Genomic DNA, 18,415 nt, shown 5'->3' on the forward strand with positions numbered 1-18,415 from the left:
TTGCCCCGACTGCCTGACAGCAGATAGATCTTGAAAATGGTGAAGCATTGAAACGTGAAGGTTTGATGTGATGGACCTGTGTCTTTTTCAACCTATGTAACTAAGCAGAATTCCATTAAAATGTTCCAGAAGTAGGAGCTGAGAGCATCAGGTTTTTTACCATGTAGCATAGTATATCTTTAATACAAATTCAGATTGATTTAGGAGAGTGCAGCTGGTTTACCAGCCTGGCGGATACCAAAACGACACTTTTTTTTTTGCCATCGATCAGATCTATAAGCCTTTGGACATGAGCAAGGAGCATTTCTCAACACTGAACTGTATAGCGGAGTACTTGCCAAAAGGTTCATGGTTGACGGTAGCTTTCTTAACTCCTCTCTGCATTGTATTGTGTCAGATGCACAAATGCTAAAGATGAGGCGTATACCGTACATGCATGTGGAAAACGCAATGAAGAGTCATTTTACTGTGTATCATTTACCTGCTGTCTAGGTAAATCAATAACATGAGCGGACATACTGAATAGATCAGAGGCTTGAGATATCTTATCCATTCTGTCAATGCGTAATTATTGTAAAGGCGAGCCTGACAACATTAGATTGCCAATAAATATGTAAGAATCCTAGCAACATTCTCCTATCGATTTAATTATGTCCGCTTATGTTATTCATTTACCTAGACAGCAGGAGAAGGCCTTGTTCACGTTTCCATGTCCATTTGACGTCCATGTTTCATCCATAAAGATGTCAGTAAAGTATCTGTGTTTAGTCCGTGTGTGTCTGTTTTTCGCCCTCCATGTGTCATCCGTATTCCACAGACACTGCACATCTCCTAGCAGCAGTCAGTGAAAAACGGACCAAAGACGGATGCCATCTGTGTTGTGTCAGTGACTTTTCACGAACCCGTAGACATCAATGGGCGTGTTAGGTCCTTATCACAGACCAAAGTAGGGCCTGTCTCCGTGATTTTTTTTCACTGACACATGGGGAGTTAAAAATACTGATGTGTTAACAAATACAATCAAATCAAATCAATGGGTACATGTGCTATCTGCAGAAAATGCGGATAGTACACGTCCATGAAAAACGTAAATGTGATTGAGGCCTAATGCTGCAAGCAGTGGGGGATAACAGGATTCTGTGTCTCTGTTTTACACCAAGAAATAAAATATGCAACCAAATAAGAGAAGATTGTGACTGCGCCCTCCTGTCAATCAGTCTAGAGTGCATACTGTTGTTATCACAGTTTTAGTCTCTGTTCACACTACTGTAAAAGGCCAAATTCACATTATGGTGCTTTTGGCTGAACTGCCATTTTCAGCAAGACTTGCTGACATCCTAATGTGCATGGGGAGATCCCGACAGATGACGTTGGCGTAGAAAAGCAATCGGGTGCTTTGAATTTTTGTTCCTTTTGTTCTCCAGGGAGATAAGATGTCAAGAGATGTCTGGCAGCAGCTTTCTCCTCTCTCCCCTTTGAAAATACGTACTTATTCGTCTGAACTGAGCATGTATGTGTATGGCGGAGCCGGTAGAGATACAGTGGGATCCATCCTGTTGGGTTTTTGTGGTTGGAAACATGAAAACCTGAGGGACCCATTAGAAGTGGAAATGAGATGTCGGGTTCAGTTATAGCTGTCACACAAGGATTCCTTCATAACTGTTATTGCCAATTATTGCAGAATGCACACAGCCTCACATACTGGCTGTTGACATGTACTTTGGGTCTCTGCTTTATCAGCACCTAATACATGTTATCATATTTGGGATGCTTATAGGCATCAGGTATATTTAAATAGTTGGATCCTAGTAATTTTAATGGGTTTTGTGGGAATAAGACTATTATTCCATGACAGGAGAATCAAGAAACATCTAAAATGAGTAATATCTGGCAGATATTATCATCTCCTTTCCCTAAAAAGTGTCAGGGCACATAGATAATTTTTTCCAGCAGTCATCATGTCTCTAAACCGCTTTAGGGTCCCTACACACACAGGAATTTAGCGCAGGCATTTTTTAACCAGTATAAAAGCCACAATCTACACAAACATTTATTTTATTTTACTACTCGCAGCATTTACTGCCTTTTTTGTGGTGGTTGTTCACAGCAAAATGGTAGTACCGAAAAAGCCCTTGTGGGGCATTTCATATTTTCCATAGACCTTCATCTAACCTCTGGAGCTGGCCTTTATTTTTACTGCAAGAAAAATGCTGTCAAAAGCTCTGGTGCAGACAAGTGCAACCTAAAAACCTGCGTACAGTATGAATGCACCCTATATGGTGGAAATTTCCCCCTTTTTACCATGCTACATGTGTTAAGAAGTATGAAAGTAATCACAGGGTGAAGATCGATGTGAGGATCATTTATAAATATTCAGACACAGATGATTGTCTTTTTAGCAAAAATATGATATCCTTTAGACTGTGATATAAAAGTGAATAACATATTTACGTTGCCTTGTGAAACTATCCACCCCCTTTCTCCTGTTTTGTTGTATTACAACATGGAATTAAAATGGATTTTAATTTAAATTTTATGTAATGGAACTGACAAAATAGTGTAAATTGTTACATTGGAAAGAGAAAAAAACATAAAAATAAATAAATAGATAATTAAAGGCGTATTCCGGTTATATGAAGTTATCCCCTATCTGCAGGATAGAGGATAACTATTAGACCATAGAGGATCATACTGCTGGGAACCCATCGATCATGAGAACGGGACCACATGGAGCCTCTGAAATTAATGGAGTCGCCAGTCGGGCATGTGCACGGCCGCTCCATTCATTTCTATGGGAGTTCTGGCAACTGCTGTACTCAGCTAGTTCTGAAACTCCCATAGAAATGAATGGAACAGCCATGCGTATGCCCAACCAGCCACTCTATTTATTTTGAAGTGCTCCACAAGGTACAAGGTCCCAGTTCTCATGATTGGATCACCTATCCAAGGGATCAGCAACCTCCAACACTCCAGCTGTTTAAAAACTACAATTCCCAGAATGCTTCATTCGTTTCTATGGGAGTTACAAAAATGCCGAAGATTACTGACCCCTGCCCTATACTGTGAATAAGTTCAATAAGTGAGGTGCTAACTTTATATGACTGGAATACACCTTTAAATAAAAAAATAAAAGTCAAGTGCATATGTATTCACTCCTTTGCTATGAAACCTCCTAAATAAGGTCTGGTCCAACCAAGTAACATCTGATGCAACATAATTAGTTGAATAAGGTCCCCCTGTGTGCATTTAAAGTGTCACATGATCTGAAATACTGTTCTGAAAGCAAACAACATGAAGACCAAGGGGCTCTCCAAACAGATCAGAGACAAAATTGTGGAGAAGTATAGATCAGGGTTGGGTTATAAAAAAATCCCAAACTTTGAACATCCCATGGAGCACCATTAAATCCATTATGGCTATATGGAAAGAATATGACACAACTACAAACCTGACAAGAGTAGACCACATCCAAACCTCACAGACTGGGTAGTAAGAGCATCAATCAGAAATTCAAAGAGACCAATGATGAAGATGCGTCAAAGATCCCCACAGAGATGGAAGTATCTGTCCATAGGACCACTATAAGCCAAACACTCTAGAGCAGTGATGGTGAACCTCTTAGAGGCCGAGTGCCCAAACTGCAACTCAAAACCCACTTATTTATCGCAAAGTGCCAACACGGCAATTTAACTTGAACACCAATATCATATATCTTCCATGTACTTTATCATTTAGCTATAATAACCTGCCTACATTCAATGCGCTGCCTGTGCTGTTCATAGCATGTCCTGCACTGATGAATGGCAGGAAAAGTCAAAGGCATATTGGTACACCATAGACTTTCTCCAGGGTGTGGGTGCCCACAGAGAGGGCTCTGAGTGCCGCCTCTGGCACCCGTGCCATAGGTTCGCCATCACTGCTCTAGAGCATGTGGCTTTATGGAAGAGTGGCCAGAAAAGAAACCATTGAAGAAAAACATAAGAAAACACATTTGGGGTGTGCAGACAGCATGTGTCAGTTTTGGTCAAATGAGACAAAAAATTTACTTTTTAGCAATCATGAGAAATGCCATGTGTGGTGTAAAGCCAACACTTCCCATCTACCCAACAACATCAGTCCTGCAGTGAAGCATGGTGATGGCAGCATCATGCCGTGGGGATCAGCAGGGACTGGAGAACTGATCAGGATTGAAGGTAAGATGTATGGCAGCAAATACAGGGTAATTCTTGAAGAAAGCTTGTTTCAGTCTACCAAGGTTTTGAGACTGGAAAAGAGGTTTACCTTCTAGCAGGACAGTGACCCTTAATATAATGCTAAATGACAATGACAAATATTTGTAATGCATTTTTCTCAGTTATAGTTATATGGCTGGTGCGACTCCTTGCTAAAGCTACAGAGTGGTTTTAAGGGGAAACATTTAAATGTCTTGGAATGACCTAGTCAAAGCCCAGACCTCAATCCAATGGAGAATCTGAGGCATGACATGAAGACTGCTCCGTACCAACACAACCCTTCTAACCTGAAGGAACTGGAGCAGTTTTGGCATGGAGAATGGGCAAAATCCCAAGGGGGTGTTAATAATTTAACATTATATAGTGGCCTTTTTTAATGTCAGTCTTGGTAACAAATGCCGCTGGCATATGATGTGCACATTGTCAGGAGTTCATCAGGAATCTATAATTACAAATGTGCAGGTCATCTGTCTTTTGGCCTACAATGTTGTTAAATGAGTTGGGCTCGGGAGGTCCCACTTGTGGTTTGTCTCCTCCTGAACACACCTCACCAGGTTTTTGTAAAAGTGGCGAGGAAGGAGGATAATGGGCCAAAAGTTAAATTTTTGGCACAGAATGTCACTTGAGCTAAAATTGTGACTTTTGTACGACAGAAAAGTGGAGTACATAGTTGATACAATCTTTCCCCCCAGTGTCTAGATGTGCTAAGCTAAAGAGAAATACCCCAAAAGACTTGATCTGTAATTGCTGCACAAAGTGGCTCCACAAAGTAGTTACTTTCAGGGAGTGAATACAGATGCACATTACATTTCTCTGTTTAATTGTTTTGTATTACAGTAAGGTTACAGCCTGCCCAAAAATCCAGTTTAATTCCAGGTTGTAATGCAAGCAAGAGGAAAAACTCCAAGTGGTGAATCCTTTTGCCAAGCACTGTACATGACGTATGATAGAAGCTTCTCTTCTGGTTATTCTCTTTCAGAAGTTCACCTTGACCCTTGCCGAACGTGGTGCCCTACTGCAGACTGCCAAACTGTATGCCAGGTTGAGTTGGGTGATTCTGGTTTGCCTGTATCAGTGGACTGCCACGTTTGCCATATAACATTTTGTTCTGCATGCAAAAGGACCTGGCACCTTGAGCACGTGTGTCAAGAAAAGCAGCAAGTAGCTGTACAACCTGAAAAAGGGTAACTTGATTTTTCCAGCACTAATGTGATGAAGGAGTCATTGGAAATGATTGTTTTGTTCCCTGTCCTGGTACAGAGTGATGCTTACTGCTGCATGTAGAACCAGGAGTGGTTGGTAGATGCTCTTCTATCTACTATTAACCACCCAACACCTACCTTTCTGTATAGTCATGTTGCTTTCCTCTGGCTTATTGCAATGTCGGGTTTATGATCTAAGTTAAATACTTTTTATTTTCCTAACCAAATGCAGGCAAGGCATGCTATTTAACCTGTTGTAACCTACTAGATTGCTATTATAACCCAGGCTTTAGCCAGAGGGTAACATTCACATGTAAATGGGAGTACTTCAGTATTAACTTAGCAGTTGCTCACGCACGTGTAATTGCTTGTAACTCTGTGCCATTCATATTAATACTATAAAAGGGGATACAGCTCTCAAGATGCATCAAGTACTACTGATTAAAGGGAACCTGTCACCATGAAAATGTGAATTAATCTGCAGGAAGCATGTTATAGGGCAGGAGGAGCTGAGCAGATTGATATATAGTTTTGTGGGAAAAGATTCAGTATAACTTGTATTTTATACATTTACTAGCAGAAGGACCGGCTTCGCTCGGGTATATTTAATCTATTTCATTTAATGTTTGTGTGTGTCGTTAAAAGATATGAACACTATCCCCTATAACAGTGACATCTACAGGACCCCACCCCTTAGCACTGACCCCCCACAGTGCCCCGTCCCTTAAAATTGGACCTCCACAGCAGCCCACCCCCTTAACTTTGACCTTTACAGCAGCCTTCCCCTTTAACAGTGACTATCAAAGCATACCACCCCCTTGACAGTGACCTCCACAGGGGCCCGCCCCCCTAACAGTGGCCTTTAATGGATCGGGGCGTGTCCTTTTAAACAGCTCACTCTAAGAGAGCAACACTGTACTATCTGAGTGTGATCTGCAGGGAGAAAGTCACCGTCCCTCCCACCCCTGCAGCTGACAGAAGTTGATTTTTACCTTCATTTTTTCAAGCCGCGTCGGCTCAGGAGTGGGATGGGGCGTGGCCTAACCAGATCTAGGAGAGGCTTAGCGGAACCTAGAAGTTGATTTTTAACTTAATTTTTTCAATCTGTTGGCTGAGTGGGAGGGGCGTGGCCTAACCAAATCAGGGGCGTGTCCTTTTTTGAACAGCTCACTCAATCCCTGTCGGCTCAGGAGTGGGAGGGGTTTAGCGGGACCTGGGGCAGGGTTTTAAGTCTTTTGAGGGTGGACACATTGTGGCAGGGGGCATGTCTGGGCTCCTTCCTGCAAGAGTGACTCCTCTGTGGGCACCTTACTGGCTCATTTGCATTTCAAGTAAACTTGATTTTCAGAAACATCTATTGCTAGAACAAAGGCACATCTTGAAATAAGGTACTAAGTGCTATTAGGCCATGGCTTTACTTCAATAGTGATTACCCTGGTGACAGATTTCCTTTTAAAGCTCATCTATAGCAGTGAAGATAAATGGCTGGGTTGTTATGGAAACCAAGCTTCTATTGGCTAATGCATTTTTTTGGGGATATCTCAGGAACGGTACTTCCTAGAGAGCTGAGACCTGCTCTAAAACCTTCCCGGACGCCTGATGTACCTGTGTGCCAAATTTCGTGATTGTAAATGCAACGGTGCAGATTCCTTTAGCAGACATACATACATACACATACACTCAGCTTTATATATTAGATCAGGCATCCTCAAACTGTGGCCCTCCAGCTGTTGCAAAACTACAACTCCCAGCATGCCTGAACAGCCTACAGCTATCAGCCTACAGCTGGGCATTGTGGGAGTTGTAGTTTTACAACAGCTGGAGGGCAGCAATTTGAGGATGCCTGTATTAGATATTCCTGCTCATTCTAGGCTTTGAAGTCCAGGAGACGGTCCTATCAGTGATTGACAGCTATCTCTGTATACACAGTCATAGAAGGAAGGCTGTCAATCACTGAGAGGACCTCCTCCTTGACTTCAAAGCCGAGAATGTATATAAATGGAAAGTTTTACAGAATCTTTTTCCATAAAACTATATATCAATCTGCTCAGCTTCTACTGCTCTATAACATGCTGCCTGCAGCTCAGACACTGTGTTCAATGTGACAAGGTCCCTTTAAGTTTTTCCTCTTCTTTTCTGTCTCTCTAACCTGTGAGATACAGAAACAGAGTAGCTTTCTGTGCCACGGTATTACCATAACTCCCATTCACTTGCATGGGAGTTACAGAAACAACATACTGGAGCACAGCTGGCTCAGCTGTTTATGACCACTCCTGGTAGCCCCTTCTTGTTGGGTTGGTGGATATTGGACCTTTTACAGACAGATTGGACATGCACGTGTCAGACACTTACATCATATCCTGTGAATATTCAATGAATGTTTGAGACGGATATGCCCCTTTTGATGTCTTAGTGACAGAAACCATACTACACCTTAGAAGCCTTGTGGAGCACTTGAAATAAGATAGAATGAGTGTTTATGAGCTGCCAGGAGTTCAGAGATAAGGCCTACAGATCCTACCATCAGAGCTGATGTCTGACGGGATTCACTGTGAAGGGAGAGCTTGCAAATGCACAGACACTAAAAGCTGTACAGGGAAAACTGCTGAAAATAATACATTGCAATAATAACAAAAATTGTTGCCCAAAGGTGTCCATAGCCTTTAATGTTAGTGTAGGTCTTATTAAAATTCTACCTTCTGGTCTGAGAAACATCACCACAAACTGTATCAGTGCCCAGACACCCTATGAACAAAGACTGTGGCACACTTAAAGGCCCACTGGCTCCTTTGGTACTGATTGATCTCTCTCTGATTTATTTGAGACATATACTTTTGTGCCATATTTCTGATTTCCTAGGGACTGAGATCTTAGCACCTGGACCCACATTAGTATAGTCTTCCACTGTGTCTGTATGGCATGTTAGAAAATATTGTGTACAAAGGTGTATATGTAATTCACACTAGACATGCCTGACAATGCCCTGTTGTATTAAATCCTGGCCAGTGTGACATTTCTGCATGTATATTCCTGACTTTTCAGTACTTGCTATCATTATTCGTTATTCGTAAAAAAAAATGAAAGTCAGACATCATGACATGACATCTCTTTCTAACAAATCTAGAACCAGCCCTGTACATCACATGGATCCAAAGCCCCCCCCCCCCCCCATTTATTGCTCCAATTGCTCTGCTATTTGTTTCAAGCAGCCAGCTTAGGGAGTGTGTCCTTTCTAGGAGGTGTCCTTTCTGCTGCAGCTCTCTCCCTGTAATTGTCCCAGCTTCTAATAGCAGATATAGCTGATGGCAGTTGAAGGATTCAACTGAGCATCTGCATCCACCTCAGCACAAGCAGCAGGAGGGGCTATACAAATGCATTTTTATTGACTAAATCTTTGTCTATTCAGATCCAGATGCTGATTTGAAAAATGTCAAATATTTTTCATCAGGCAACCTCTTTTAAGTGATACTGATTTAAATCATGTAGAGCACGGATGCTCAACCTGCTGCCCTCCAGCTGTTGCAAAACTACAACTCCCAGCATGCCCTAATAGCTGTAGGCTGTCCAGGCATGCTGGAAATTGTAGTTTTGCAACCGCTGGAGGGCCGCAGGTTGGGCATCCCTGATGTAGAGCTATTCTTTTCATCATACATGGATTTACTGAGCTGCTTCACCACCCCTCCCCTCTGTTCTGAGTGACAGCTGTAGCATCGAACCAGGAGAGTCCTACAGCTGTCACTCAGAGAAGATGGGAGGGACTGTGAAGCAGCTTAATGCACAGAGCACTTCACAGTGAAGCAACGCCTCCTGGGCACTTGTCAGAGTATAATCTGTCAGAATAAAAGTTCATATTCACACTACTCCTGTCCTGTTTTGCTTGGCTCCTACCTAGTACTATGAGAAATGTTGCTTGGTCACAACTGCAGACAGACTCAGTTTAAAGATGATACCTTTAACTTTATCATCACTGTCATTTATTTTATGACATTTATTTATGTTTTCTGTGTCCTGGGTCCTGTTAAAAAGCTGTGACTAGAGTCTAGGCTAGTTAGATATAGTTGATGTACTCTATAAACAGTACTTGCCACTGTTTCCCCCCATGAAAACAGTGCCAAAGGCAGGGCCAGCCAGAGTTCTGCCATAAAGATGGGGCTATCTAGATTTCCCCCCTATAGACAGGGACAGCCAGAGTTCCCCCATATAGATGGGGCCAGCCAGAGTGTCCCCTATAGATGGGACAGCCAGAGTTCCCCCTATAAACAGGGTGAGCCAGAATTACCCCCTATAGATGGAGCCAGGTAGAGTTTCCCCCTCTACAGAAGGGGATAGCAAGAGTTCCCTTCCCTATCATCCAGAGTTCGCACCTCTATAGACAGGTAAGAATGGTCAGTGAGTTACAAGAGTGTTTTTGAGGGAGCTGTGACTGACTTTCCAGGCAATTAGACTCCTGAATATATATACTTCTGGACCCAGTTGTATGATATATACATACATGCCTTTAAATACACCCACGCAATCACACCGATCCAGTATGTAACATTGCAACAAAGTGCAACGCTTCTTAAAGCAGAAAATAAGGTTGGAGTTGAAGTTCCTCTCTCTCATTCCGAGATGTATAATCATATTCACGTTATGTTAAAGGCGGTGTCTTATCAGAGACCACTGCAATCAACTAATCTTCTGAATTTCTCTGATGACATCCCTACAAACAGCTGAAAATATTCACTCTAAATTTGGAAAAGTTTAACAGCACCGACCTTCCAGGGTTTTATTATCCCAACATCTCTTCAGCTGCGCCTTGGGTGACTTTACTGCAATCTGTAGTCAGGCAGCCCATGTTCAGCAAAGATGGTGCCATAAAATGCTACCTGTAGTTTGGAAGATAGGGCATATGTGGAAATTTGGAGACTTTAGCACCATTATACACTGCCTGTCCAAAAAAAAAGTCGCCACCTGAATTTAACTAAGCAAATAGTTATGAGCCTCCCATTGGATAATTACTGCATGGGCGATTATCTTTCAGCTGGCAACAAGTTATTTAACCCCAACTGGTGCAGTGAGTTGTTTCTCATTTCTTAAACAACCATCTAAAAAAGACACATCTCGAGGTCGTGGAAAAGAAGTTAGTCTGTTTGAGAAGGGTCAAATCATTGGCATGCATCAAGCAGAGAAAACATCTAAGGAGATTGCAAAAACTACTAAAATTGGGTTAAGAACTGTCCAACGCATTATTAAAAACTGGAAGGATAGCGGGGACCCATCGTATTCGAGGAAGAAATGTGTCGGGGAAAAAAATCCTGAATGATTGTGGCCGGCGATCTCTTAAACATTTGGTGAAATCAGTCGAAGAAAAACAACAGTAGGACTCAGGGCTATGTTTAATAGTGAAAGTAAGAGCATTTCTACACGCACAATGCAAAGGGAACTAAAGGGATTGGGACTGAACAGCTGTGTAGCCATAAGAAAACCACTAATCGGTGAGGCAAACCAGAAAAAAAGGCTTCAATTTGCTAGGAGCATAAAGATTGGACTCTGGAGCAATGGAAGAAGGTCATATGGTCTGATGAGTCCAGATTTACCCTGTTCCAGAGTGATGAGTGCATCAGGGTAACCACAGGCACCACAGAGTCCAGACCTTAACCCCATTGAGAATCTTTAGGATTTGCTGGAGAAGGCTTTGCGCAGCAGATAGACTCTACCATCATCAATGCAAGATCTTGGTGAAAAATTAATGCAACACTGGATGGAAATAAATCTTGTGACATTGCAGAAGCTTATCGAAACAATGCCACAGCGAATGGTTGCCGTAATTAAAGCTAAAGGCTTTTTTTTGGTGGCGACTTTTTTTTTTTGGACAGGCAGTGTATATTGCATCCCACTGAAAATATACCCTATATGGACAAATTTTATTTGATGCACCTCTTAATCTTTGAAATATGGTGTTTCATTTAGTCCCATTGCCACAGGTGTATAAAGTCCAACACCTAGCCTTGCAGTCCGCCTTTACAGACATTTGTGAAAGAATGGGTCGTTCTAAAGATCTCATTGAATTACATCATGGCACTTTAATAGGATGCCACCATTGCAACAAGTCAGTTCATTAAATTTCTTCCCTCCTAGATATTTCACCATCAACTGTGAGTGGTATTATTGCAAAATGAAAATGTTTAGGAACCACAGCAACTCAGCCATGATGACTCAATAACTGCAGAGTTCCAAACCTACTCTGAGATTAACATCCGCACAAAAACTGTGCACCAGGAGCTTCATGGCAAAAGTTTCCAAGGCCGAACAGCTGCATACAAGCCTTACGTTGCCAAGTGTCAGATACCGTGGTGTAAAGCACATCGCCACTGCACTCGTGAGAAGTGGAAATGTGTTCTGTGGAGCCACACTTCTCTATTTGGCTGTCAAGACAGTTTAGACTATTTTATGCTTCCAACTTCGCGGGAACAGTTTGGAGAAGGCCCTTTTCTGTTCCAGGATGACCGTTCGCCAGTGCACAAAGTTCATAAATGCACGGTTGGGTGAGTTTGGTGTGGAAGAACCTGGCACAACATTGGTCCACACACAACACTGACCTAAATCCCATCGTACATCTTTGAGATGAACTAGAATGGACATTGTGAGCCAAGCCTTCTTGTTCAACATCAGTGCCTGACCTCACAACTGATCTGAATAAATGGATAAAAAATTTCAAAGACAAAGTGGGTCATTTATTAAGAAGCCTACGCCAATTTTTAGCTTAAAAAAGAGGCAAGACCCCATTTTGAGACCGTTTTGTCACACAGGTGTTTTTACGTTGTCCTTGCCACTTGGGAGTGACAGGGGCTGGCCCTGGAAAACATTTATGCCAGTAACCACGTGTAATACCATCTGCACACATTAGTGTGGGTGAATGCACATAAGAGCTGCACAAATTTCCAAGTGGATTAATGTGCATTTCTGCAGCATATCTAATATCTATGTGCATCTAATCCGCACCAAAATCCACTGTTAGAAATGACAGATTTTGATGTGGATTAGATGCGGTTTTGCTGCAGATCTCATCCTTCCATTGAAAAGGGTGAAATCCGCAGCTAAAACCGCAAACAAATTAGACATGCTGAAGATTTGCAAATCCGCAATGCAGGTCAATATCTGCACCGAATACACTGTAAATCTGCAAAGTGTACATGAGATTTGTTTAATCTCATACACGTTGCTGGTAGTGTAATACTCTGCGGTTTTTCTGCACAGCAATCTGCACAAAAGAAACATGCGTATTCTGCAATGCGTTAATGCGGCCTAAAAGAGGAGTGAAAACTACTCCAGTCAGGAGCTAGACTAGTTTTTAGTCGAGGCGCACTGTCTGCCGAGGTACACCTAATATATGACGAGGCCGGTGCCTATGTGCTTCTTCTGGCAGCACATGAGGAAAGCAAAGACCGGCATAAGAATCTGGTCTTTGATAAATGACCCCCAAATTTTCCCAGAAGAGTGGAAGATGTTTTAGCTTCAAAGGAGGGACCAACTTCATATTAATGCCTATGGATTGAGAATGGGAAGTCATAAAAGCTCCTGTAGGTGCAATATGTAGGTGTCCTAATACATTTATCCATAAAGTGTATTTATCTGTTGCTCTTGTTGCCGTTCCCTAAATGTATTTTTTGCTGCTAACATTAGCCGTATAGTAGACAAAAGAATTCTTGGAACATTCCTGAACACTATTATTTCTTCTAGTACAAAGTGTTTAGTACAACAAACTGGTAATTAACTTGCAGGCACGCAACCAGTCTTTCTGGTTTAGGAGAATGGGATCATATTTATCCAATCAAATCCATTCTACTTTTATTTTTTGATGCACTGGATTCAGCAAGGTGTTAGAATGTGACAAGTTTAGGAAATTTTATATATAATGCTTTTCATGCGATTGTTTTGTCACCGTAATTTTATATAGACTCTAAATCATGTTCAATGAAAAAAATGACAGTCGTCAGGGATCAAAAGTAAACTGCTTTACCTAGTAAAAACATTTGCTTTATGTACCGGGGACTGCACTAGAAACTATAGTTCAAGGCGCTGTTTCAAGAATAGGACATATGGACATAATAGAGGGGTCCCCTGCTCAGCACCATGTCTTCAAGGCAGAGCAGAGAAACGGGCAGAGTCTCGGGGGGGGGAATGTACACTACGTGCAGAATTATTAGGCAAATGAGTATTTTGACCACATTATCCTCTTTATGCATGTTGTCTTACTCCAAGCTGTATAGGCTCGAAAGCCTACTACCAATTAAGCATATTAGGTGATGTGCATCTCTGTAATGAGAAGGGGTGTGGTCTAATGACATCAACACCCTATATCAGGTGTGCATAATTATTAGGCAACCTTTGGCAAAATGGGTCAAAAGAAGGACTTGACAGGCTCAGAAAAGTCAAAAATAGTGAGATATCTTGCAGAGGGATGCAGCACTCTTAAAATTGCAAAGCTTCTGAAGCGTGATCATCGAACAATCAAGCGTTTCATTCAAAATAGTCAACAGGGTCGCAAGAAGCGTGTGGAAAAACCAAGGCGCAAAATAACTGCCCATTAACTGAGAAAAGTCAAGCGTGCAGCTGCCAAGATGCCACTTGCCACCAGTTTGGCCATATTTCAGAGCTGCAACATCACTGGAGTGCCCAAAAGCACAAGGTGTGCAATACTCAGAGACATGGCCAAGGTAAGAAAGGCTGAAAGACGACCACCACTGAACAAGACACACAAGCTGAAACGTCAAGACTGGGCCAAGAAATATCTCAAGACTGATTTTTCTAAGGTTTTATGGACTGATGAAATGAGAGTGAGTCTTGATGGGCCAGATGGATGGGCCCGTGGCTGGATTGGTAAAGGGCAGAGAGCTCCAGTCCGACTCAGACGCCAGCAAGGTGGAGGTGGAGTACTGGTTTGGGCTGGTATCATCAAAGATGAGCTTGTGGGGCCTTTTCGGGTTGAGGATGGAGTCAAGCTCAACTCCCAGTCCTACTGCCAGTTTCTGGAAGACACCTTCTTCAAGCAGTGGTACAGGAAGAAGTCTGCATCCTTCAAGAAAAACATGATTTTCATGCAGGACAATGCTCCATCACATGCGTCCAAGTACTCCACAGCGTGGCTGGCAAGAAAGGGTATAAAAGAAGAAAATCTAATGACATGGCCTCCTTGTTCACCTGATCTGAACCCCATTGAGAACCTGTGGTCCATCATCAAATGTGAGATTTACAAGGAGGGAAAACAGTACACCTCTCTGAACAGTGTCTGGGAGGCTGTGGTTGCTGCTGCACGCAATGTTGATGGTGAACAGATCAAAACACTGACAGAATCCATGGATGGCAGGCTTTTGAGTGTCCTTGCAAAGAAAGGTGGCTATATTGGTCACTGATTTGTTTTTGTTTTGTTTTTGAATGTCAGAAATGTATATTTGTGAATGTTGAGATGTTATATTGGTTTCACTGGTAAAAATAAATAATTGAAATGGGTATATATTTGTTTTTTGTTAAGTTGCCTAATAATTATGCACAGTAATAGTCACCTGCACACACAGATATCCCCCTAAAATAGCTAAAACTAAAAACAAACTAAAAACTACTTCCAAAAATATTCAGCTTTGATGTTAATTAGTTTTTTGGGTTCATTGAGAACATGGTGGTTGTTCAATAATAAAATGAATCCTCAAAAATACAACTTGCCTAATAATTCTGCACTCCCTGTATGGCTGGTCCCAGCTTACTTTGGAAACCACCTCTGATTGCCAGGGATTTCAGAAGCCAGACCTGCAGCAATCATCTGATTGCTTGGCCTGCTTTCATTTAAAAGAAGGACATCTTCTTGGAAACTGTCATTAATGGAGATTAAAAGTGCCCTCTGTTTCTATACTGTGACCTGTAGAAGCCCTTATTGTCTCGGCAGTATATGTACATGGGGCTTATGCATATTTTGCCCTCCATTAACAGGGTATTCCGGTTATAACAAGTTATTCCCTATCCACGGGATAGAGGATAACTGTCAGATTGATGGAGGTCCTGGTACCCTGTGGAGCCTCCCTGAATTGGACGGAGCGGCTGATTGGAAATGCGCGCCACCGCTCCATTCATTTCTGTGGGAGTGTCGGAGATGGCAGTATTGCTGTTTTTTTTCCCATCCCTCCAGAAACAGTTAATAAAAGTTAATTAGTAAGGTATTTGTACCCCAAAAAAAGTTATGGGTCTTGGAATGCGATGATGAAAAAATGAAAAATACTGCTTGCCCACTAAGGCGCAAAACAGGCCAGTCACCAAGGGGTTCATTTTAGAAATGTGCTAGAACCATCACTATAGTTAACTTACTTATAGGTTGGAACAAGAGTATCTGCCCTGGTGTCCCAATCATTGTAGCCCCAGCCCCTTGTGCCGACAGCCAGCCCATGTGGAAACATAACGATCCTTCAACCAACATGTCCGCTGATGGATGGGAACGCGATTAGACCTGTTCTTTAGCGGCCATAGAGAACCACTGTGCATGGCACTGTGCATGCGCTAGTTACCCAAGCTGTGCGCAGTGTTACTCTACGGAGAATGAATTCACTTACTGATGAATAATTGTAATGTTTTGAGCTGCCTTTCTGAGAACATTATTGATGGAGCTTGTTTTTATTTCCTTTTTCCAGAGTCCTTGTTAGTACAGATGTAGATGCTTGTATCAAGCAGTGTCCTGTTTGTCGTATTTATATTGAGAGGAATGAAGGCTGCGCACAAATGATGTGCAAAAACTGCAAACACACATTCTGTTGGTACTGCTTACAAAACCTTGATGTAAGTCCTTACTTTCATTACTATGTTACATTATCCATTTTTTTTGTTACATTATGTTGATATGCTACATTATTATATATACATAATACTATGTATGGCCCAATCACTTACTGTATCTTGGAGGAAATGTCAGAAATCAGTAGAACTCCCTTATTATATTGATTTGTGGGTATCTAGGTACCCATTTCCACTTATCACAGCAACTTAATATTGTGCTGTTTATTTAATAGACAGATTTCAAGGGATTCATACTTAGATATCCCCCTCCCCCGATATCTCTGTCCATCCTTGACTGACTGCTTCTGTGTTTCTGCCTGTATACACAGCAGCCTTTCAGCCCATCCCAGAGGAAATGGCTTTGTATAATATGCAGCCCTTAAAGGGATTGTCCGGGATTGGTGACATTTGTTTAATAGCACCAAAGTCACCTTAAAGGGACACTGACAGGGCCAAAAAGCATATTAAGGTATATATATATGACCGTACAGGTCTTATAAAGTGTATAAGAATCATGTAAGTATCCCCCCTGTCCACCTTATAACTACAGTAATGTGAAGTTTTATAACCTGCTGATATCGGGTTCAATCTGCCCAAGGGGCGGTGCTTCACCTCAGCTTGCGCCCAGCCAGCCTCGCCGCAACTGCCGTTTGAAGCGCCGCCCAGCTCATCAATATTCACTTCGCTGGGCGGCGCTGGGCGGCTACTAGTGTCCCCGGCTATCTTCAGCGCATGCGCCCGGCACCCTCACTGGCCGGGATCGCATCGCGCCTGCGCACAGTCTCATTCTCCGCGGGGGAACATAGCAGCACTGGAGAAGTTACTGTAAGGCGTCTGACTCCTCTGGATCGTAGCGGCGGGCGCCGCTGCGCAGCTCACTGATTGGCCGCAGCGCAGCCAGAGCTGTTCAGAGAGCCCGCGCCGCCGCCAGGACAAGCTGCCGCCTGCTGCTCGCTCTGCCCTGAAGGAGTCTGGCTGACTCACATTTAGACAGTGAGTGAGTTGCGCAGGGCAGGAGTCGGGCACATTGTGTGGAATCTGGCCGGCATGGACACACAGGGGTGACTGAGGCAGGGGGGGGAGGAAATGTCTGATAAAGTGGTTGGGGGATGTCTGGTGAAGGTGGGAGGGGGAGAGACTAAATAATCCACTGTCTGCTGGCACAGGGGAGGGGGGTCACTTAAAATGACACAGGGGGATCAGAGGGGGGAATCAAAATTACACAGGAGGATAAGAAAGGGGTACTAAAATGGTAATTTCCCCTCAGATTCTCCTGTGTCATTTTGATTCCCCCCTCTGATCCCCCTGTGACATGGAAAAATAAGACATCCATGAAAATAAGACCTAGCGCATCTTTGGGAGCAATAATTAATATAAGACACTGTCTTATTTTCGGGGAAACAGGGTAGCCTGGCAGTGGCGATGGGAACCACAAGGCAGTGCGGCCAGAAATTACATAACCCAGTTTCAGAAATGTAAATATTCCGCGGGGGAACATAGCAGCACTGGAGAAGTGCTGAAAATATAAAAAAAAACAACAGGGGGACATTGAAACCGCTAGACAAGGTGATATTGCATGTTTAAAAAAATGTGTTTGATCTTGGACAACCCCTTTAAATAGGGGGACATATTATAGTGACAAATCCTTGCTGTGTAACAATTTGCCAATGTTATGTAAAATCTAATCAGTCTAATTTTATTGTAGTTTTTTTCATTTTTGAAATGAACACCTCCAGCTAAAACTATACAGTGATAGTAACTGGTATAACAATAGAAAACTTTAGGGTAGACCAACACCAGATAAAGGCATAACCAGAAACAGCCGAAATAGTCAGATAAAAACTTTGTACTTCTAATATAGGTGTAGCAAAATATAAAAAATAAAGGTACTGGAAGAATGCAAAGCAAGAAGAGAAAGAAGGAGGGGAGGAGGAAAAGAGGTAAAATTGATGGACTATTGTTAGAAGGAACTTTAGAATATGTTGACTCATGGCTGATTTGTTGCAGAAATTTCTGGGACTGAAAATGATTCCCATGCAGTTGAATGGGGTTGTTTCTACAGCATTTTCAATGTGTTTCTGCAATCCTGTTTAGAAGTAATCAACAGTTACACATTTTTGCAACAATTTAAAATTCTTAAAGTTTATGTACAATATAAGGCACCGGCATCCCGGCACTGTG

The 18,415-nt window shown here is 42.4% G+C and overlaps 1 protein-coding gene across 1 annotated transcript in view; it reads left to right on the plus strand.

Moving 5' to 3' along the window:
* The window catches only part of RNF144B (ring finger protein 144B), a 97,342-nt gene that overhangs the window by 41,881 nt on the left and 37,046 nt on the right, over nt 1–18,415 (plus strand). The window contains exons 5-6 of the mRNA XM_040432737.1: nt 5,212–5,416; nt 16,093–16,237. Coding sequence (XP_040288671.1) covers nt 5,212–5,416; nt 16,093–16,237 — 350 coding nt within the window. The remainder of the gene's footprint in view (nt 1–5,211; nt 5,417–16,092; nt 16,238–18,415) is intronic.

Source organism: Bufo bufo, chromosome 5, assembly GCF_905171765.1.
Source record: "Bufo bufo chromosome 5, aBufBuf1.1, whole genome shotgun sequence".
In the NCBI taxonomy this organism is placed as follows: Eukaryota; Metazoa; Chordata; class Amphibia; order Anura; family Bufonidae; genus Bufo; species Bufo bufo.